Source organism: Narcine bancroftii, chromosome 6 (assembly GCF_036971445.1).
Source record: "Narcine bancroftii isolate sNarBan1 chromosome 6, sNarBan1.hap1, whole genome shotgun sequence".
NCBI classification, from domain to species: domain Eukaryota; kingdom Metazoa; phylum Chordata; class Chondrichthyes; order Torpediniformes; family Narcinidae; genus Narcine; species Narcine bancroftii.
In genome coordinates, this window is record NC_091474.1 from 179344379 (window position 1) to 179369135 (window position 24757).

At 40.6% G+C, this 24757-nt stretch overlaps 1 protein-coding gene across 2 annotated transcripts in view; it reads left to right on the forward strand.

Annotated features, from left to right (window-relative positions):
* slc35f1 (solute carrier family 35 member F1) overlaps positions 1 to 24757 on the forward strand; it is a 312694-nt gene that overhangs the window by 197890 nt on the left and 90047 nt on the right. For both annotated transcript variants that reach the window (XM_069888288.1, XM_069888289.1), the window contains exon 3: positions 21165 to 21292. In XM_069888288.1, coding sequence (XP_069744389.1) covers positions 21165 to 21292 — 128 coding nt within the window. The remainder of the gene's footprint in view (positions 1 to 21164; positions 21293 to 24757) is intronic.

Here is a 24757-nt window from a genome sequence, read left to right on the forward strand (position 1 = left end):
TTGATTCTGGAAAAAGCAAGTATGTTGGACTAAATAGCCAAGTTACTAGTTCAAAAACTGCCAGTTTCTTACTCATTGTTTGTAAGTTCTAGAAACAAATAACCAATAAAAGGATGCAAAATATCACGAAGTAGTTTGTGGAAATAGAAATCTTGCTAGAGTTAAGTTGCTGAAAATGACACATTCAGAAGCACTTGGACAATAATCACAGATACAATATGCGAGTTGATTTTGGATTTCTTAATTACATCTCTGTCAGCAGGGAAAGGTTTTCAGGCCTGAACTCTGTTAGGGCTTTAAAATTGGACACTTGGTGTGAGGAGGAAGTTATCTGGTAGAGGAGGATCCTTCTGAGATTCCTTTGACCTGGTTTGCTAAAGATTTGTCTGCAAACTTGATTTAAAAAGGTGGTGAAAGATGATATTTTGGAATATTATCTGGCAAGAGTTCACAGCATCCTTCAGTTAACTTCCAAATTGCAATTTGCAGCCTCACAGTCTGCAGATTTCTGATGTAATATGGGTCATAAAAAATAAAGAATACTTCTCTGACTCTACATGTGAGTGCGATAGTTCAGATTCTATCACCAATGTGTATATATACAGATTGTACTGTAGGATGACTGTGATTGGCTGAGAGTGTAGCCACACCTACTGGCAGGTCTTAAAGGATTGCTCCTAGCCAGACCAGGTCATTCTGGACTGGTCGACCGACCTACTTGTGATATCCTCCAGTCTTTTAGTTAATAAAAGCCTTGGTTTGGATCAACAAGTCTTTGGTTCTTTCGACACACACTACAGTGAGCATAAACATCCAAGCAGAGAAGGTGTGTTCAGTTGTGAACGTGTTATTTTCTTAATCCTGTTGAAAATTACCATCTTTAAAATCCCAGTTCTTCGACATTATAATTGCTATCATGTAATGGAATGAGATATAAGGAATTCATAACACAATCAGGATGGATTATTTTATGGACATTCTTTTTTTGGAAAGACATCCACGCAAAGTGCAAATGAAAGGAAAAACAAACAAAAAAATTACAGATACTGTAAATTTGAAATAAAAATGGAATATGCTGGAAACACTTGGTAACTGAGGCAGCATCTATGGAAAGGTAAGTAGCTTATGGATCAGACACTTTGCCAAAATTGGGAAAGAGAAGAGAGATAAATAGTTTTCATTGGAAAAAAAGATCCAGAGGTGGGGGGAGGGGGGGTTGCCGGGACTAGGGGTGGTGATGATGAGTACAACAAAGGGAGCATTAAGAAGCTTCCTTGTTGTGGTCATGTTTGTAAATGATGAGTTTGTGGGACATGCCCAGCAGGTTACATGAATAGAACAAGAAACACAGCTAAAATGTCAACAGCTGGCCATGGTCAGTTCTGATAGAGGCAGAAACAGAAAATGAATTACCTAAATTTGGAGAATTCAGCATCAAAGAAATCCAACACAGATTATAGGATGATTACGATTATTGGTTAATTGAATGTCCAATTCCATTCCTACACTGACCTTCTTGCATGTTGTAAGGCCAAAGCAAACTTGAGGAACGCCATCTCTTTTTTTCCATCCAGGCACATTGCTGACTTCAAGACTCAATATTGAATCCTCCAACATTAAATAACTTACATTTTCTGGAGTTGAACTTATTTCTCTCTGTCATCATTTTATCTAATCTTTTCTTAATCTTATTTTGTTTGGGTTGAATTTCTCCCACAGTTTCCACATTTATATCAAAGACAATACTGTGCTTGTCACCAACTCATTTAACTCCCCTGGATTCAGTCTTTCAGTGATAATCCTTTTGCTCTACTTATCCTTCCACTTTCTCTCCACCTGGAAACTAACTTGTTTTCTCTCTTTCCAATATATGAGAAATTCAATGAGAATACAAATAAGTAGTATTTCAATCGGAATTATTGTTGTAATATTGTGTGCAGGGTACACTTACATTTTCAATATCAGTACCTGAGGCAGAAGGTTGCCGGTGAGTATGTAGAGGAGGAATGTTTCTGTTGATTCAATAAGAAATTTAACACAAAACTTTTGAGATTTATTTTTGTTCTCTGAGTTCCATTAACATATTTCCAAAGTGTTTTGGATTGATTGAAGCTTTCAGTTTATTTCATTATTATCTGCACAAGTCTGGCTCTCTTTTTACATAAAGTGGCATAATTTTCCTTTATTGAGATCCAGCATCTATCTACTTATCGACTCAAAACTAACAGTTACATTTATTTGCATCAATTCCCTGAAGTAGTGCTCAGGGATCAATGTTTCAGCAGTAATGTCAAGGGCTGTGGAATCAAGAAGATATCAATTTGACATCCAATGCTCAGTCCATTGAAGAAATATGTCAGTCTTTCTTCAGCCATTGTCAGTGTGCTTGTTAATCTTATCACACATTACAAAATAATTTAAGATGGGTGCAAAGAATTGCTGTAATGAATTCCCCCAATCAATTTTGCAATGCAGTTCTTGATTCACAAAATCTTCAACACAGGGATTGCAGCTGGTTTTCTGCTTCATAGTTCCATACTTAAAGCTAGATTACAATGTTTCTTGTTCTTCATGGGTGACTTTAACTAAGCAAAGTACTGTAAAAGTAATAGAATCAGGGGGTTTTCCATTTTATATGACCTTTCCCCAAACGTGTGCGCGCACATACACCCTCTTACACTTACACACACACTCTCACGTGCCCACTCTCTCTCACATACTCCTACACACTCTCACACATGCATGAACACACAAATACACACACACACTTCCTCTCACACACACATTTTCTCATGCATACACTCACACATTCATGCACACGTTCTCTCGTGCGCACGCACGTACCCACGTACACATGCACACTTTAAAAAATATTATTTATTAATCAAAATAAGTCATACAATCAAGATCAAAATACAAGTAGATACATAATATCCCCTATAATCATCTACCCCCAACCCTAACCCCCCCCCCACCCCTCCCAACCCCCCTCTAATCTACCCCAAAAGAAAAAAAAGGAAAGAATAAAAAATAGGAGATCAACCTACGTAACAATCATCAACTATTGCCATTTTTTGGTGCAACCCAAAAACCCGTGGGAAGAAGAATTATTACAAATTCAAACCCATATATCTTGTATACGGGCTCCAAACTTTAACAAAGAAATGATAATTATTATGTTATCTTTTCCAATGGGATACAAGACCTCATTTCCAAATGCCACCATTCAATCAGTCTTATTTTTCCAAGTAATTGCCAAACATTTTCTTGCCACAGCTAATGCCAATCTCAAAAAAGCAATTTGAGACTTACCTAATTTTAATTCCAAACTTAACTTCTTAATACAAAATAAAAATACAACAGGATTAAGCAAAATTTTAAATTTAAATGAAACTTCTAAAAGTTCTTTAATACTATTCCAAAAAGGTTTCACATAACCAGGTTGAATGCAAAAAAAAGAGCCAAACTTATGACACCTAAAACATAAATCAGAAGAAATAAATTTATATTTCCTTAACTTCTCAGGAGTTAAATATAACTGATATATAAAATTATAATGACCCAATCTATACCTTACATTTACTATTTTAGTCATACTATCTTCACATATAGTCATCCAATCATCCTGAGAAATAGATATAGACAAATCTTTTTCCCATTTTAATTTAGATTTATAAATATCCAGCTTCAGCATTTTATTCTATAATAAAGCATACATCTTAGATATAAATCCTTTCTTACTCCCTTAAGTAATGAACTTCCAAATTTGGACTGCCTAGGCAACTGTAACGTACACCTAAAATTATCCAACAGTGAAGCTCTAACCTGAGTAATCAGGGTATTTGAAGAAATTTCATATTTCTCCTTCATTCTTTGAAAAAAAATACCCAGCTTCATAACAATCCTCTACCAACTTAATACCTTTCTGTTCCCACATTTTCAAAAGCTGATGATTTTATGAAAAAGAAAAAAAGCTTATTTTGAAACAAAGAACACGCACGCACGCACGCACGCACGCACGCACGCACGCACACACACACGCACACACACACACACACACACACACACACACACACACACACACACACACACACAATCAGAACCAGTGGTGGGGTAAAATCAACATTGTACCTCATCACTTCAATCACCCAAAGGGTGGGTTAGATGAACATGGCCCCCTCAGCATTACTCTTGTTTGGACACTTGGGCACAGTGTTCAGAATGGTCATTCATGTATTTACTGTATGTAAGAGGAGAATGTATTGAGATAGGAGGAAAGGATTGTGCTTTGGCAATGAAAAGAAAATACATGGTGTAAACCAGGTCTGACCACCAGAGCAGCCATATCCAAAAAAAAGGTTAAGAAAGGCTGTCCTGGAGCAGATGAGATGTGTGCTGGCAGGGTCAAGTTATCCACGATTAAGCAGCAGAACAGAAATGAACTTCTAACATTTACAGGAGCCTGCTCTAAGAATATCCAACACAGGGATAGGCTTGTCTGTGGAAGCCTTAGTTGCCATTTAATTGAATATCATTCTGTGCCACATTTTAAGCCCCTGTTACTGCTATTTGACATGCAAATGACTGATCTGCAAATAAGTTCACCAAGCTGTTTGCTACAACATTTTCTTTGCCTGAGTTAGTTAGCTCGGACAGCCTTAAATGCAATGGCATGGACGTCGATTGTTCCTATTTTAACTAACTCCCACCCCTCATCCGATTCCATTGTTTCTATTTCTTTAACTACTCCAATAACCACTCCTATACTTATTTTTTCTCTTTAATTTTTCAAACCTTCTGTCCTTCTGGTGTTTCCATCTGTTTGACTCTCTATCTCTCTCCCATTCTGTCCAATACCCTATCAAATTCAATTCAAGTTTAATATCATCCAATTGTACAAGTTATCCTGTCCTCAGTGCAAAAACATGTAAGCATACTCTCACATACACACATAACACATACAACAAATGATATATATGCAGTACATATAGACATATATAGAAATACAGTTGCCTTAGTGGATAGCGCCATGCCTTTACAGGGTCAGCAATTGGTAACAGGGTTTGAATCTCACGCTCTCTGGAAGGAGTTTGTAAATTCTCCCTGTGTCTGTGTTGGTTTTTCCTAGGGTGTACCAGGGGTATAGGTTAATCGGGTGCAATTTGGGCGAAACAGACTTGTGGGCCAAAATGGCCTGTTACCATGGTGTACATCAAAATTAAATTAAATAGTAGAGTCTCAAAGGGTTTGATGGAGCATTTCAGGAATTCAGCAGCCTCAATGCCTGTGGGAAGAAGCTGTTTTTAAGCCTAATGGATTCTTACCCCTGTATCTCTTTCCCAATGGGAGTAGCTGAAAGATGCTGTGTGCAGGGTGGTAAGGGTTTTATGAGGCCTCTTCAGTTTTGGTCACCTTACTGGAGGTATGATGGAGAGGATGCAGAGATGATTTAACAGGATATTTCCAGGACCTGGGGTACCTGAGCTCTGAGGAGAGGTTGAGGATGAGGGATGATCTCATGGAGATGTACAAAATCATTAGTGGAATCGATCAGGTGAATGCAGAGAATCTTCTGCCAGACAATGTAGGTTTTAAACTGAATCTGAGGGGTTGTTCTTTTACACAGAGGGTGGTGGGCATGCGGAACTGGGAGGAGGTGGGTGAGGCAGGTGCTATTGCAATGGATAGGATAGATTTAGACTCTAAACCTTAGAGGGTTGTGGGCCAAATGCAGGTAGGTGGGACTATATAGGATGCAGCATTTTGGTTGGCATGGACAAATAGGGCCAAAGGGCCTTTTCCTTACTCAACTACTCTATTATCCCCTGAAGCATCTCTTCATCTTCCTTACAGACCATAATTACCCATGGTTTTGTATAATCTTGCTTGAAACTCTGAACAAATTTTTTTCAATAGAAATGTTGTAATTGCAAGGAATACTGCAGCTGGTTATAGGAGGCTGACAGGTGATCTTACAGAGGTTTATAAAATAATGAAGAAGATGGATATATGCTCACAGTCTTTTTCCAAGGATGGATATTATTAGAACTAGAGGGCATAGGTTTAAGATGATAGGGGAGAGTTTTAAGAGGGACTTGATGGGCAGCTTTTTCACTCAGAGGGTGGTCCGCTTTTGGGCTGAGCTGCCATAGGAAACTGACATTCAAAAAATATTTGGACAGATTTATAGATTGGAAGGGCTTAGGGTTAGGATTAGGGTTAGCTTTAATTTGCCCAAATGCAGGAAAATGGAACCCACTTGGTCAGCATGGACTTGTTGGGCTGAAGGGCTTGTTCTGTGCTGTATGACTCGATGACACTGGGTGAACCAGGTGAGTAAAATATTGAGCAGGAGAAGGGTAGACAACCCATTTTTCCACCATCAATGCAGAAGTTTTGTAAGCAGAGATGAACATGTAGGTTGAAGAGCAGAAAGTACTGACTCATGCCAGCACCCCCATCCCCCTCTCCATCCATAGTCCCTGAAACATTACCTGAATAATGGTCAAATTTCTGGTCCATTATTGCAGCTGAGCTAACATCATCCATTCCATCTACAACAGACACTGTTGTGATAGTACATGTAAGGGTTTTTCCTTTAAAGCATCCTTGAGGAAGCTGCTTCTAAATATAAAAGCTTTCATTTTGTAATCTTGTATGTGTGCATACAGTTTCTTCACAGTATACCTGCAGCCTATATAGCATCGATGTCTCATATGATATAACCGAAGGCTGTTTGGTCAGACTTTGTGTAGAACCAACATGCTCTTTTATTTAAATGGATAAATGTAAAAATTAAATTTAATTGTTTGGTTTAATACATTTCACAATTTGAGTATTTTAATTTACTCCATTTCCTTCTGCATTTTAAATTTTTAAAAAAATTTATAATGTGTTTTGAATCTTCCTGAAATTAGGAGACATTTAGAAGCATTCTGAAGTCTTTGACATCTTTGACTGATGGCCAGTGGCCATGGCTTTACTTTTTTACTTAATAGTTTTAAGAAAAAATGTTTAAATTTAAATGTAATTTAAAAAAATTATTTATATAGCATGGTAACAGGTCATTTCAGCCCACAAGCCCATGCTGTCCATTTTGCATCCAATTAACTTACACTCCCTGTATGTTTCAAACAGTGGGAGGAATCCAGTGGTCCCAGGAAAAACCCACACAGACACAGGGAGAACGTACAAACTCCTTACAGAGAGCACAGGATTCAAACTCTGTTCCTGATTGATGGCGCTGAAAAGGCATTATGCCAACTGTGCCGCACCTGTAGTAGGCTTTGTAGTGACTACCCATGTGACCACTTTCTATTGGCAAGGCTCTCCTGCTGCTGCCGAATTGAATCTCACCTTTTAGCAAAAGGTAAATTTAAAGCTCTTTCGTTGGTCAGTATTGGGAGTGAACTACTCACATCACCCTGCAAATACTGGAATGTACGTCACAGAATAGATCATTCAGCAGTACAGGCTATTGGGGAAATGATGGAAACTGCTTATGTGGTTACTTTTAAATGCAAACTTGATTTAATTTTCAAAAATAAAATATTTGTGTCACAAAATACATTGTGCAACATATGCCAGGAGCACGTGAACTTGGAAATATGTTTGACAGGATTTCATCATCACCTCTCACATCTGTCAGAGATTGATTTTTACATTTTCATTAACACCTCATTATGTCGGAATAATGCAGCCATTTTCACTCTTGCGTCCCATAAATTGGCCATTCAGTGTCCCCGGATAGGAATTGGGGTTTGACCTTTCACACTAGACCACTCTTAACTGGGACACTGAATGCTTTCACACTTGCAAGGGTTTATCCCCAGTGTTTGGTCTATTCTACCGTTAATAGGAAGTGCCTGCAATGCAATTGACCATTTTACGCTTGCCTGATCTCAACGCCGGTCGGTGTCTGCAGACACCGGAAATTGTTCTTGGGGTCAAAGCCAGCAATCTCTGGCGTGAGAAGATGTCATTTGAGCAGATTTTGCTTTCACACTTGCCACTTTAAAGGCCGATTGGCATTTGATTCCTGGGATCACTGGCAAGTGTGAAAGGGGCTATAGATGGACCTGGGTCGAGCCTGGCTTGGTATGACTGAATTTCAATTTTTTTTAATTGACTACTATAAGATGCATTTTAAAGTTCATAATCCAATTTGGTTTCAGATCTAGTGCCCTAAACCCTTTTGGATTTATCTCAAAAAGCTAAATGGCTTTTGTTCTCAGCCACCAAGCATTGCTTTTCTTTTTAAGTTAGGGAACCTTAAAACTCCTAACAGTAATGGGCAGCAAACAGTTTGGTTTCAACATTTTTTTTGCAATCTTTCTTCTCCTTCTCTCAGGCTGCCGACAAATGCTGGAGTGCTGGTCTATGAAACTGCAGCCTCCGAAGGTCATGCAATTTTAATGAGACAAAGTCCCGCAGCTCTGAAACACTAGTTTTATATTTTTATATTTTGAAAGCACATCTTTCAGCTCAACCATATGACAAATCCATCCATGAGTAAATCAACAAGGAGCAATTGACATCCTTGTGTTTATGTGAGACTCTGTCATTGCTGTTCCTAATCACATGTGTGTACCTTTGATTTTTTTCTCTTCCTTGGAATTGCCAATTTTAACTTGCCGATTTTTATATTTTTCAGTACCTCTTTAAAGTGATTTTTTTTCTACAAGATGCAGTTTTTAAAAAAAATCATATTTTGGCACATTTCTGGTAAAACCAACATTGATTGCCATTCCTGGTTCCCCTGAAGAAATTGATGCTGATTCAACCAACACATAGGAAGAGAGAGCAGAGGTGGGGGAGGGGGAGAGAGAGAGAGAGAGAGAGAGAGAGAGAGAGAGAGATTACTCTCTGATATAACCTTCACCCTTGTAACGTGATCGAAGGTACTCAGAGATTGTGAGAGCACAAGCACACTTTTATTAGCTTACAAATAACGGCCGGTATCTACAATTGTCTTCAGGTAAACTGGAGGTAAGGCAGGAAAACAAGGTATATATCGGGACCAACAGGGGCGGAGCCAAGAGGAAGGGTCGGCTGATTTATCTATACATAGACAGTGAATTCCAGTTCACTGCATTCACCCTTTCCTTCAGAAAAGAATCTGCGGCGAAAACAGTGACCACGTTCAGCAACATAAATTTTTACAATTATTTACAAGTTGAGTCTGTCTGGGGGCTTGTTTATTCTAGTCGAGCATCTGGTGGACTTTGCTCTTCCAGAACTTCCTGTGCCTCCTGTGGTTCTTTGATACTGGGACTCAAAAGTCCATGATCCAGTGGTAACTTCATTGGAACCATGTCGTCTGGAACCCTGCACGGGGTGTTTGGAGGTTCTAGGCCTATTGTAGGCATTGGAACCTCAGTTCCTGAAGGTACTAGATCTCTGATTGAGACCGTGTCCTCCCTGCAATCTGAGTTTGCATGCCCTCTCTCGACCAGAGGGTCCGTTTTGCTTCTCCTCATATGCTTTTTCTGCAGGACCGGTCCTGGTGTCATTAGCCTTGCTGGAAGAGTGATCCCTGGCATGGATTTCCTCAGGAATGCAAACATTAGTTCATGAAGAATTGCACTGGTCGCGGTGCAGAGAAGCGACCTTATGGAGTGGAGTGCGGTGGGCAGAACCTCTTGCCAGTGTGAGTCTGAAAGGCCTTTAGACCAGAGGGCTAAGTTTACAGCTTTCCAAACCGTTGCATTCTCCATTTCAACTTGTCCATTCCCCTGGGGATTGTAGCTGCTCGTCTCACATGAGGTGATGCCTCTTGCGAGCAGGTACTGCCATAGTTCTTTGCACATAAAGGATGAGATCCGATCGCTATGAATATAGCTGGGATATCTGAACATGGTGAAAATGGAGTGCAGAGCTCTGATGACTGTGGTGGAGGAGGTGTCTGGGGAGGGGATAGCGGACAGAAAACATGAGTACTCATCGATAACGTTAAGAAAGTACGTTTCCATTGGTGGAAGGAAGGGGCCCCTTGAAATCGATGCTGAGTCGTTCGAAGGGGTGGGAAGCTTTTATCAGGTGCACTTTGTCAGGGTGGTAGAAGTCCATTTTATGCTTAGCTCAGACCTGACATGACCTGGTCATCTCCCTGATGTCTTTGATAAAGAAGGGCAGGTTGCGTGCCTTGACAAAGTAAGTGATGTGGGTGATGCTCGAGTGGCAGAGCTCGTTGTGAAGTGGCCGCAACTGGCTGTTGTGTACAGCAGCACAGCTTCCTCGGGATAGGGCACCTGGACGTTCATTGAGTGGACCTGGCCTACACACTATCTCATAGTTATAGGTGGAGAGTTCATTTCTCCACCTCGTGATCTTGTCATTCTTTATTTTATCCCTATTCATATTACTGAACATGAATGCTACAGATTGCTGATCAGTGAGCAATGTGAATTTCCTGCTGTCAAGTAGTGTCTCCAGTGGCTGGTGACCTCCACAATGGCTTGAGCCTCCTTCTCCACAGACGGGTTTTGGAGCTCATGGCCTTGCTGGGTGCAGGAAAAGAAAGATACTGGCCTGCCCATCTGGTTAAGGGTTGCAGCCAGAGCTACATCAGAGGCATCGCTCTCCACCTGGAATGCTGTGTTTTTCTCCACCGCATGCATGGTGGATGAATTTTTCTAGGGCCTCTGGGGACAGAGGGTCAACCTGGAGCATGCCTGGCTTCAATAGGGCTTCCATCCCGTCTCCAAAAGTAAGCTACTAAAATTGTAATGTGATCGAAGGTACTCAGAGAATTTTGAGGAGTACAAATGTGCTTTTATTAGATTTTTATGGCTGTTATCTACAATAGTCTTCAGGTAAATTGGAGGTAAGGCGGGAAAACAGGGTTTATATTGGGGCCAATGGGGGCGGAGCCAAGAGGAGGGGGTCGGTTGCCTAATCTATGCATAGACAGTGAATTCCAGTTTACTGTTACCCTAGTGAAAACACAGAAATGGTGGAGGAACTCAGCAGGTCTCATAGCATCCATTGCAGGTAAAGATATATGACAATTGTTTTAAGCCTGAGCTCTTCTTCAAGGTATAGATAAAGCAGACAGCATTTGAATAAAAGAAATGGCAGGGGAGGAGTACAGTACCCCTATACCCTACCAGTCCCATCTATAGGGGAAAGTTAAAGAGAAGGAAAATGAATACCACTTCACCTCACCAGATCGGTGCCATCAACCACCTGTTCACATTGATTCCCTCATTAGTTCCTTTTTATAATTCTCCCAGATTCTTATAAATTCTCACTTGATGTTATCACTCAATGACACAATAGGGTCAATCATACAGTGGCCGATTAATCCATCAACCGACATGCCTTTGAGATGTGAGAGGAAACAGGATAACCAAGAGGCCATCCACATGATCACAGAGGGAACATGCAAACTCTGCACAGACAGCACCAAAGGTCAGGATTGAACTGAGATCTCTGTACTGTAATGCAGAGGCTCCACCAGCTATATTATTGCACACCCTTCATAAACAGTGATTGTCTGTCTTTTGTTAAACCAGAAGTTCCAGGGTTAAACCTCAATGTCGAATGGTGTGCAGCAAAGAAGGGAATATATTTGGAAGTTCGCCTTTGAGTGTTGGTGCGACACTCATCCAGGCAAATGGAGAGTATGCCCCTGACTTGTGCTTGTAGCTGGTGGAAAGACTTTAGGGGTGATGGTAATGCTGTTGTAGGTCAAGGGAAGTTGGGTATGCTGTCTCTTGTTCAATTAGGTAATTTTCTGGCATGTTGTTTAAGAAAGGGTCTAAATGTAAACCTGGGAATTATAGGCCCGTGAGTCTGACGTCTGTGGTGGGCAAGTTGATGGAAAGTGTTCTGAGGGATGGTATTTACAATTATTTGGAGGTACAGGGATTGCTAGGGAGTAATCAGCATGGTTTTGTCAGGGATAGATCATGCTTGACAAACCTGATTGAGTTTTTTGAGGGGGTTACAAAAATGGTTGATGAAGGATGTTGTCTATTTAGACTTTAGTAAAGCTTTTGACAAAGTTCCCCACAGGAGGTTAGGAAAAAAGGTGAAGGCATTAGGTATAAATGAGGAGGTAGTGAAATGGATTCAGCAATGGTTGGATGGGAGGTGTCAGAGAGTAGTGGTAGAACATTGTTTGTCCAATTGGAGGCCAGTGACTAGTGGAGTTCCTCAGGGATCGGTCCTCGGTTCACTATTGTTTGTTATATATATTAACGATCTGGAAGTCGGGGTGGAGAATTGGATAAGCAAGTTTGCAGATGATACAAAGATTGGTGGTGTTGTGGACAGTGAGGAAGATTACCGTAGATTAAAAGGTGATTTAGGAAGGCTGGAGGTGTGGGCTGAGAAATGGCTGATGGAATTTAATACAGATAAGTGTGAGGTGTTACATTTTGGAAAGCCAAATCTAAATAGGTCATATGCATTAAATGGTAGGCTATTGAGATGTGCAGAGCAACAAAGGGATTTAGGAGTTGTGGTAAATAGTACCCTCAAGGCTGATACTCAGGTAGATGGTGTGGTGAAGAAGGCATTTGGAATGTTGACCTTCATAAATCGGAGTATTGAATTCAAGAGTAGGGAGGTTATGATGAAATTGTACAAGGCATTGGTGAGGCCAAATTTGGAGTACTGTGTACAGTTTTGGTCACCAAATTATAGGAAAGATATAAACAAAATAGAGAGAGTGCAGAGAAGGTTCACGAGAATGTTGGCAGGATTTCAAGGTTTGAGTTACAGGGAAAAGTTGTGCAGACTGGGGCTTTTTTCTCTGGTGTTTAAGATTTTAAAAGGGACAGACAGAGTAAACGTGGATAGGCTTTTTCAATTAAGAGTGGGGGAGATTCAAACTAGAGGGCATGGTTTAAGATTGAAGGGGGAAAATTATAAGGGGAACATGAGGGGAAATTTCTTTACGCAAAGGGTGGTAGGGATGTGGAATGAGCTTCTGACAGACGTAGTCGAGGCGGGATCATTGGTTACATTTAAGGAAAGACTAGATAGTTACATGGATAGGAGAGGACTGGAGGGGTATGGACCGGGTGCTGGTCAGTGGGACTAGGAGGGTGGGGATTTGTTACGGCATGGACTAGTAGGGCCGAGCTGGCCTGTTCTGTGCTGTAAGTGGTTATGTGGTTATATGGTTATATGGTTAAATATTACTTGCTATTTATCAGCACATATCTGAATGTAGCCAAGATCTAGTTTATTTTCAGAGGAGTTTCAAATAGAATGTAACATTGCACGATCACCACCGAACCTCCAGAGCATCTCAGAATAACTGTGTGAACATTGGATGCTGTGCTGGTAGAGATGTCAGGACGAAGACAAGATGGATCATCCACCTGGCAATCCTGGGAAGTGGATCATTTATCTTGGTTAAAAATGCTGGACTTTGCCACTTGTGTGTTTCAGGATGTTCTTGGGATCTCTTTCTATTACCTGCTTAATTGTATAGCACAGTAGCAGGATTGCAGGGTTTTATTCTGATTTATTGTTTGTAGAGATGCTGTCTGTGTGTGATGCTTTTGCTGTTTATTGCGCACATGGACCTTTGTTGTAGCCACCAGGAATACACCAAAGGTTTAGGTATGGCTCGAGCTGCTTTTGGCACATGCTTCTGAATCTCCTCATTTCAATAGTGTAATCCACCAGCTTGATTGTAATAACGGAGTGAAGGATTCATCAGGCCATGACTTTGGTGATGGTGCACATTTCTGCTGCTGTGCCTTTTGGATGTCCTGATTTGAGCTGCAGGCCTGTTGCATCCATTGCAATTTAACGTTATGGGGGTGTTCAGCAATTGTTTTTGCTTGCCCTTTCATCTGCATTTTTCTGTCTTGTTTAGAACTTCACTGTTTGTAGCTGCATTGTATATCCTCTGAGAATATTGAAATCTTTTTCTTTGGCTTGGCTTCGCGGACGAAGATTTATGGAGGGGGTAAAAAGTCCACGTCAGCTGCAGGCTCGTTTGTGGCTGACAAGTCCGATGCGGGACAGGCAGTCACGATTGCAGCGGTTGCAGGGGAAAATTGGTTGGTTGGGGTTGGGTGTTGGGTTTTTCCTCCTTTGCCTTTTGTCAGTGAGGTGGGCTCTGCGGTCTTCTTCAAAGGAGGTTGCTGCCCGCCAAACTGTGAGGCGCCAAGATGCACGGTTTGAGGCGTTATCAGCCCACTGGCGGTGGTCAATGTGGCAGGCACCAAGAGATTTCTTTAGGCAGTCCTTGTACCTTTTCTTTGGTGCACCTCTGTCACGGTGGCCAGTGGAGAGCTCGCCATATAACACGATCTTGGGAAGGCGATGGTCCTCCATTCTGGAGACGTGACCCATCCAGCGCAGCTGGATCTTCAGCAGCGTGGACTCGATGCTGTCGACCTCTGCCATCTCGAGTACTTCGACGTTAGGGATGTAAGCGCTCCAATGGATGTTGAGGATGGAGCGGAGACAACGCTGGTGGAAGCGTTCTAGGAGCCGTAGGTGGTGCCGGTAGAGGACCCATGATTCGGAGCCAAACAGGAGTGTGGGTATGACAACGGCTCTGTATACGCTTATCTTTGTGAGGTTTTTCAGTTGGTTGTTTTTCCAGACTCTTTTGTGTAGTCTTCCAAAGGCGCTATTTGCCTTGGCGAGTCCTGCTTTGCGGAAACTGCCAAAATGTTTGGCCTGGAAGTCAGCCTGAAGAAAACTGAGGTCCTCCATCAGCCAGCTCCCCACCATGACTACCAGCCCCCCCACATCTCCATCGGGCACACAAAACTCAAAACGGTCAACCAGTTTACCTATCTCGGCTGCACCATTTCATCAGATGCATTGAAATCTTACTCCGTCACTAATAAGCATGATGACAAGAGAATGAATTTCAGAAGCGTAACACTGTGCTGAATTGAGCACACAGCTGGTTTAGTGTGTCTGATCCTTCACACATTTTCTCTTTATCTAAAGTATTTTTCTCTTTCGTCTTCCTGTAATCTGAATTACTATTTAACATTCTAATATGAGATCTAGTTTATTGACTATCTGCAAGGGAGCAATATGAGCAGTTTACAGATATTGGGAATAAAAACATATAACTATTTTTTCAGCTATATATATAGATATATATCTTTGGCTTGGCTTCGCGGACGAAGATTTATGGAGGGGGTAAAAAGTCCACGTCAGCTGCAGGCTCGTTTGTGGCTGACCAGTCCGATGCGGGACAGGCAGACACGATTGCAGCGGTTGCAAGGGAAAATTGGTTGGTTGGGGTTGGGTGTTGGGTTTTTCCTCCTTTGCCTTTTGTCAGTGAGGTGGGCTCTGCGGTCTTCTTCAAAGGAGGCTGCTGCCCGCCAAACTGTGAGGCGCCAAGATGCACGGTTTGAGGCGTTATCAGCCCACTGGCGGTGGTCAATGTGGCAGGCACCAAGAGATTTCTTTAGGCAGTCCTTGTACCTTTTCTTTGGTGCACCTCTGTCACGGTGGCCAGTGGAGAGCTCGCCATATAATACGATCTTGGGAAGGCGATGGTCCTCCATTCTGGAGACGTGACCCATCCAGCGCAGCTGGATCTTCAGCAGCGTGGACTCGATGCTGTCGACCTCTGCCATCTCGAGTACCTCGACGTTAGGGGTGTGAGCGCTCCAATGGATGTTGAGGATGGAGCGGAGACAACGCTGGTGGAAGCGTTCTAGGAGCCGTAGGTGGTGCCGGTAGAGGACCCATGATTCGGAGCCGAACAGGAGTGTGGGTATGACAACGGCTCTGTATACGCTTATCTTTGTGAGGTTTTTCAGTTGGTTGTTTTTCCAGACTCTTTTGTGTAGTCTTCCAAAGGCGCTATTTGCCTTGGCGAGTCTGTTGTCTATCTCATTGTCGATCCTTGCATCTGATGAAATGGTGCAGCCGAGATAGGTAAACTGGTTGACCGTTTTGAGTTTTGTGTGCCCGATGGAGATGTGGGGGGGCTGGTAGTCATGGTGGGGAGCTGATTATCCAACTGCACGAAAACCAACAAGGTCGGGTCAGATACAGCAATGAGCTCTCTGAACCCTTCTCCATTAACAATGGCGTGAAGCAAGGCTGTGTTCTCGCACCAACCCTCTTTTCAATCTTCTTCAGCATGATGCTGTACCAAGCCATGAAAGACCCCAACAATGAAGACGCTGTTTACATCCGGTACCGCACGGATGGCAGTCTCTTCAATCTGAGGCGCCTGCAAGCTCACACCAAGACACAAGAGAAACTTGTCCGTGAACTACTCTTTGCAGATGATGCCGCTTTAGTTGCCCATTCAGAGCCAGCTCTTCAGCGCTTGACGTCCTGCTTTGCGGAAACTGCCAAAATGTTTGGCCTGGAAGTCAGCCTGAAGAAAAAAAAAAACTGAGATATATATATATATGTATATATATATATATATATATATATATACATACATCTTCGCTATAATTTTATATATATATAATTTTTTTTAACTTAATCTGCAAACAATCAGGATCATGTGGTGGCCCGCCACTGTGGAGATAGAGCGAGCACATCAAACGGCACACGCAGTAGTTAAACAGCAGCATAACACACTGTAACATGAACTGGTGCGGACTCGAAAGGCCGACATGGCCTTTATGTCAATGGTTATATGGTTATATCCCTTAACACAGCAAACCGGCACAGTTGAAAGCTGGAACAGTACAAGACCAGCAGTACCTAAAATGGTACTGGCCAACCAGCTCACAGATCAATAACAGGCTGGGGAAGAAGGGGATTCATATGCAAGAATGTTCCCGCCTGCTAGTGTTATTCATGCAGCTGATGTCAGCCAATCAAACAAACGGCAGGAACTCTAAATGTATAAAGGAAGCCTTTTAGCAGTCAGCTACAATAAGATCATTAGCCTTCATAATCTTAACAATACTGTACTGCCCTATTTTGGACCATGCTCATTTTAAGGGCTGATTTTTTTTCCTTTCAATACTTTTCTCCTTATGTTCAGAGCAAATCCAAGTGTATAGCCCTCATGATTTCTTTTCTGCCACTTTTTAAATTTTACCACTGGTATCTCTCTAGCTCCTTGTTCTTCCTCTTCTCCCCATACTATGGATGCAATATTGCCTGTGTTTTCAGTATACTGTAAAAGGCAGTGGACTGTAGATGTCACTGGCTTTGTTATTGTGTGTCATTTTAAAGCAGAGCTCCATGTCTGCTCAGTGGCAATTAGATTCATGGTCTAGCCATCAGAGGGGTGGAATTTACACCATCATTACTTATATTTGCATCTTTGATTTTATTTTGAAAGATTTATTTTGCAGTCATTATTTCCAAAATTATTTGGATTTTCATGGCGTGCTACATTACCTTCACATCTCAAATCTCTGTATGGCAGTGAAAGATGGCGATTGTTGGAATTTGGTAGCCAATTTGCACAGAGCCAAGATCTGACAAGCAGTCAAGTCCTACAAAACAAATTACACAGTTGCTGGGAATCTGAAATAAAACCAAGTGCTGGAAACTCTGCATGCTGAGCAGCATTTTTGAGAGGAAAACATTTCTGCATAAAAATCCTTCGTTTGAAACGTTCTCAGTTTCTCTTTACACAGATGCTGCTGGACTTGCTATCTGTTTCCAGGGATGTAATTAATAACAGCTGAAAAAATGTATTTTTTTTAAACATTGATTGAGGGATATCAGTTGGCATGGAATAATACCTTAAGTCCTTTAGCATGCAACGGAACTGTTGTTTTCAGTTTAATCCCTCATTTAAAAGACACTTCAAATAGAGAAACCTTCCTTCAATACTGTGATTGATGGTCTGCAAGTTGGGAATTAAAACTCAAGTATGCTACGTATCATTTGAAACCGTACCTTCTATTTTGGAGATGCCACTGTTGGTTTGAAACCAAGACTAAACCAAAAGAAATGGATGGAGCTTGCTATTTTTAACCATATTTGTTTTCTTTTAATCTGTAATAATGACTCTGCAGTAACTGCCAAAGATGCTTCATTTCCTTCCTGCTGTGTCAATTTGAAAATATATGGGTTTTTGTACAGCTAATGAGTCATAAGGCAAATGTAAGTAAGGCACATGACAAGTTATCAAGGTCCTCTTGGAGCATTATCTCTGGTATTTCTGGAACAAACTGCTGAAAAAAATTCATCCTACTCATTACATCTGAATAAATTAAGTGATAGAAATATAAAGTCAATGTCTTGTTTAGAATGCTTACCATTGGATATTTAGTTATGAGTTGTATTCAATGAGAACCTGTCCCTTTCATAGTCCATAGAGCAGGCTGGTTCCAGAGCAAGCCTGACACCCTCTGATAACTTCGGTTATGTTCAGATGACATACTTTACTCTAAAATAATTGCAAGCACCTCTGAACAGTTAATGATGGCAAAATGAAATTTTGCCAAGTTTCGGTGCAAACGGGCATCTTTTATGCAAAGCAACTGCAACATAATAAAGCTTGCTTAACTTTCTTGCAACTACTGGATGTATACATAAGCAGATTTTAATGAGGTGAGGAGAAAAAAAGGTTAAGCCTTGATTCATGAAAGTCCTGGGCAAGCATATCAATTCATTAGGAAAATTCTTAAAAAAAAAAGGAAATTACTCTAGCTTGTCCATCACTCTACATGTCTAAAGTACTAGATTAGTTTTATGGGAAAATGCATGCTTTTTCAATCACTCTTGCGGACAATTGGATATGAGTATACACTAATGCTCAGATTTCAGATTTATTGTCAGAGTACATACATGACATCCTTGAGTACATCCATACAACTCTGAGATTCCTTTTTCCCGCAGGCACAGCAGAATTACCATTAATTGGTGGTGCAAAAAAGTAATCTGTACACAGTGTAAAACAGATAACGTGTAAACAAACTGTGCAATACAGAGAGAACAAAAATAAAATCAATAAAGTGCACAAGTAATAGTCCTTAAATGAGTCTATGATTCAGTTTGTTGTTGAGGAGTCTGATGGCGGAGGGATAGCAGCTGTTTTTGAACATAATCGTGTGAATCTTTTGGCACCCATACCTCTTTCCTGATGGCAGCAGCGAGAACAGAGTGGTGTGGGTCTTTGATGATTGCTGCTGCTCTCCGATGGCAATGTTCCCTGTAGCTGTTCTCAATTGTGGGGAGGGTTTTGGCTGTGATGTCATGGCCTGTGTTCATTACCTTTTGGGAGGCCTTATGCTCAGGTGTATTGGTGTTCCCATACCAGACCACAATGCAGCCAGTCTGCACAATTTCCACCACACCTCTGTAAAAATTTGCCAGGGTTTCTGGTGTCATACCAAACCTCCACAAACTCCTGAGGAAGTAGAGGTGCTGACATGCTTACTTCATAATTCCATTAGTGTGTTAGATCCAGGAAAGATCCTCCAAGATAGTAACTCCCAATAATTTTAATTTGTACTAATTGTGGTGTACATTGAAATTTTTTTGGGGGGAGGGGGAATCAATTCCCATAACAATTTCCAAGCATTTATCAAGAACAGCCCTCAAGGAGCCGCTGTAAGCATCCTATGAAATAATGTGACTTTAAAAAAAATTATTGTGAATCTGAATGAACCTTTTTTATAAGAGACATCAAAACATGCTCTACTTTGTGAACAGCTAAGAGTACCAGCACAGAAAAAAAATTAACTAACAAATCTGAGTAACATAAACAAATATGACAAAAGATGATTGTACGCTTGATTTAAAGAGGCAGGCTTTAACAAATGTCTCAAAAGAAGAGTGTGAGTACAGAGTTATAGACGTTTAGGGAGGAACTCCAGTGTGTTGGGTATAAAGAGGTATGTAGAGTAATAATATAGCCTCATGTAGAACTGGGCTTGAAACAAAATGGGGCATGAGGGACTGCAGATGCTGGAACTTGGAGAAACACTCAATCCACTGATGGACTCAGCAGGCTGAGCAGCATTAGTGAAAGAAAAACAATTGTCAATGTTTTGCATCAGAACAGAGTTCATCCAGTGGATCGCATGTTGTTGTTGATAGAAAATATGCCTTGCTGAACTGTAAGAGTGAGAGATAGAAAGATCAAAGAGATGCCATTATGAAAATGAAGTAGTCGGTCATTGGAAATTATTGCTGGAGAGAAAAGTGCTTGATATTTAATAGAGTGAAGGTATAGTTGAAAACGAAAAGTTCAGGCAGAATATTCATCAGGTCAGGCAGCATCTGCAGAGAGAGAAAAGCAAAGTTGATGTTTCATATTGGTGACCTTTCACTGGAACTTCTATTCACCTGAACCATTTTTTTTCTTGCTGAAGGTGCTGTCTAATTGTAGAATTTTCAGTTTTTATTTCATAGACTCATAAATTTACAGAATGATATAGCACAGAAACAAGACCTTTGGCCCAACTCATCCTGATGACCAAAATGCCAATCTATGCTAATCTCATAGACTGCAATTGGCCCATCTCTCTTTGAATCTATTCAATCCATGTACCTGTCAAAATGTCTTTTACATGTAGTAATTGTACTTGTCTCTATCACTACCTTTGGCATCCTCTGTGTGGTAAAACCTGCTTCTATGAAGATTAGGATAAAAAAGAAAATAATAACATGTGATGTAAATGGCCTATTGGATGTGAAAATAGTAGAACGTGGCACCCTAGCAGTATGAGATGATGTACCTTCATTCCCAGTCTGGATTGTGCAGCTATATATGATAAAATACATTTTCAGATCTAATTGAATTATTGAAAAAAAAACAAGTTGTGCTTGGAATATCCTTACTGAATGTATTTATTTTCAAATCTTGCAGATTTATTTTATCCTATGATTATGATCATATGAATGCTTTACAACTTCAGACATCAAAAATCAGGCATTGGTGCTCCTGCTGAGGGCTATGTATGTTCACATACTGAACATTTTCATTTTGTGCTATTATTTATACATGCACACATCATGCATATATCTTCTCAATTTAGTACTGTAATATTTTTGACTCAAACTGAATGCAAGATGTGATAGCCAAAATAGAGAAGGGCAAACAGCTGGCTGTATTCACACCTAATTAATTCTGTGCTGCTATTCTTTTTGTTCGTAAGCCAAGAAGATAAATACCCCTTTTTATATATTTATTGCTTTCTTACTTTTTAACAGAATTGTTTCAGACTCAATTACAGCATTTCTTCACATTGACTTGTTGATTTTGTAACCTGATTTCCTTTTCCTTTGCACAGGGGAGGAAAATCTGTTGGCAATCCTAAAAAGAAGATGGTGGAAATACATGATCTTGGGAGTGATAGATATAGAAGCCAATTATCTTGTAATAAAGGCTTACCAGTATACAACTCTGACTAGCGTGCAGGTAGGTGCATATAGGTTTGTAATCAATAATACTTCAGTTAAAATCTTGACCTGGATTCAAAATTTAGCTGATAAAGCAGAGATTCCTCATTGTGATAGATTTGTTTGTGTGGAAATGCAACGGGATTGAATTCTGAGTTCCATGCCTGTACAGGACTGATGACTTGCCCTTTAAAGGACCAAACAGATTTTATTTTTGTCAGCTACAAATTCTATGAAAACAGTGTCCTACTCCATAGTTTATCGAATCTAACATGCAGGGATGTTAACAGATCCATTTTCACAAAGCTTCCAGATTTATTGGGCTGATTTTCAGGTTCTTAGAACCCACTGTGCATCTGTTGGTGGAGCACAATGACACAAGAATGAAGGATGATTACATATGCTGAAGTAGGTGGGAACTCCATTATATAATCCAAAACTTATAGAATTGTGGTTTTTGAAATTTTAATGATTCAATTTTGCTGGCATAATAATCAAAACCATTTCTATAGATTTTCTTTCCTTTTATTGATGCCGCATGGGTCAGAATAGTAGTTTTTTTATAATCACAACATTCATAATGGCTCACAATAGGTTTCTAGATGAGAATCATCTTATGTGATCTGTTTAGAAGAAAAGGACATTGGGAGAATTGGATGTGTCAATAATACACATTGCTTATTCAGCTCTCACCTATGTCTGCAACCAATTTTAATTTCTTAAACTTTAAATCAGGTCTTCAACTTTGCAAAAGGGTTTTCATTTCTCATAGTGGGTTACATGGGTATTGAGGCTCATTTTTGGAATAGTAGTTTGAGCATGCCTGATCTTGTTACTGTTGATAAAACCTAGACGAGGGTTTGCTGTCATCCAAACAGATGCTTTTTGGAAACAAATGTTCAACTGTTTCAAATCCCCTGGGTTTGTATTAAGCTTTCTTTCCTGTCTGTAGCCACATCAAAAATCTACTATTATTTTATTATTTATTATTTATTTATTATATCTTCACCTTTCAGTTTCTTGCATTTCACCTTCCTCTTCAATGTTCCACTGTAGCAATTCACAATAAGACAACATTTAATGAACAAGAAACTGGTTTGTAATGTTTCTCACATAAGCCACAGGCTTTCTCAGTATTAGACTAATATCTCTGTGCATACTCAAAGCATGATATGCATGGATAATTCTGCCACAGCTATCTACCACTCTTGCTGAACTTGGAGAGTGAGATAGTCATTATCTGTCAGAAGGAAAACTTCGAAGACATCCTCAACCATGAATTTGTCTATGACAGGAGTACCTTCAATCCCATAGTGCAGCAAACTATATTTTATATAGATTAGATATAACATGACAACACAGTACAGGGTCTTTAGCCTTTAATGTGGTCTAACCTGACCATCAGCTGGACCAACAAAAATATCTGAAAGGTCAAATGCAAACAAGGATGGTCAGGAGCAAAAGGTCTCCCTGCTAAAGTTATAAAAGACAGTGATGGGGGCTTCCATTGGAAATTGATAAAGGCATATTTGAGGATAAGATGAGGATGTGCTGAGGAATCTTGGGGATCCTGTAATTATGACCCTTTTCTGGAAAGGGGACGTGTGACTATGGTAACTTCAAATAGGCCTCCCAGCTGTTTATTACGTGGAAAGCCATCACTAGTGTCCTTCTCAATCAACTTCATCCCAGGTGCTCCCTGAATGACAAGGATGAAAGTGCTTAAGGTATGCTTGCTAAAGGATAGATGGATAATAAGTTGTGAATTGGACTGATGAGAATCCAAATTGATATAGGCAGTTTAAGTGAGTGGCCCAAGATCTGGATTGTAATGTAAGAGTAGCTCACATGAAAGAAGCCACCAATTCTCCTCTATATAACAAACAGGAAGTAAGGAAAGGTTAGACCAACCAATATGCATGACAGGAGACTCAAGGCCAAATTCCTAATGAGTATCTTGCATCAGTATCAATCAATAAAGAAAGTGGTGCGAGTCTCATTAAAAGAAAAGATGGAAAAAGTAAGGAATGAAGTGAATGCTGTGAACGAGAAGCTGAGTGAGTAGCCACCCAGTTAAGTCAATCTACAAGAGTTCAAAGGGAGTATTGTTCTTTTGACTATTGAGGAATCCTTGCAGGCGACAGGGTGTGAAGGAGTGTAGTCCAGGTAGTTCTGGGAGTTGGAGAGTTTGTAGTACATGTCGCTGGACAGTTTATCTCCTGAGATGGGGACAGAGAGATCCAGGAAGGGGAGTGTGTTATCAGAGATGGACCAGGTGAATTTGAGATCAAGGTGTCAGTTGGCCACGAAGTGAATGAAGTTGACGAGCTCTTCACTAGTCATCAAAATAACAGAGGAAGAGTTGAGAGACATTGTCGGTGTATGCTTGCAGAATAGATTGCTCCACAAAGCCCACAAACAGGCAGGCATAGCTGGGACCCATGCGGGTACTCATGGCTACCCCTTTCCCTCTCTACTCACCTTGCCATTCCTCCTCCTCTTGCTTGCTGCTGTGCCTTCCCTCCCTTCACCTACCATCTCCAGCCCTTGCGGCCATGCCTCTCCTCCTTACCCTTTTATTCGGACACCTGTTAACTTTTGTCCATACCTCAATGAAGAGTTCAAACCCTAAATGTCGGTAATGTATTTTTATCTTTGCTATATAAAGAACACTGTTGGAGCTGCTGAGTTTCTCCGCTTCTATGTTTTTAACTTCTAACCACAGTGTCTGCAGACCTTCAAGTTTTACTTCACTCTATTGTTCCCTTGTTTCCCTTGTAATTAATTTGTTCATTTCAAAGCTCCTGTGAATGGTAGAGCTGGAACATTGAGTGCACCCTCAGACCATCCACTCTGTGTGAAGAATGTCATCTGTAGATAACCAAGTAAATGCTAAAGTGCAGTTTTACCATGTAATGCAGATTCAGCACTTGCTGTCTATTTGCCTTCCCAGAATTGTCTGCTAGAGCTAATTGGATTTATTTCAGGAGATAAATAGCATAAATTTGAGCTCTTGGTGAAATCTTCCCCTCTAGAGCAAAATCACTGCATTTGAATTTTGAGTTCCACGAGCCTCACAGGATTAAAATAAAATCCATTATTGTCTATACAATTGGCCTCATATGCAGGCTACTATAGTTATTGAAAGTAGCGAGCAGTTCAGTTATACTCGTAGACAAAATGTTTAAGTTGAAATCTGCAGATCTTTCAGTAACAGGGTAGCATATTTTCTCGAAAAAGATTGATTAGCTGAAATTATTGAGATTTTTCAACAAATAAAGCATCTTGCACTTGATTCAAGCAAATTAAATGGATCTTGTGCTGCTTGATTGATCTGTAGCTGTCATCCCGATGAAGGTGAATCTTTTGAACCATTAACTCCAATCAACTGAGAATTTTCAGTATTTTTGTTTTGTTTTTATTTTTTATTTCCATTTCCATCTGCTTTTGTCTGGACTGAGAATGTTGACTCTGTGGCGGCGCA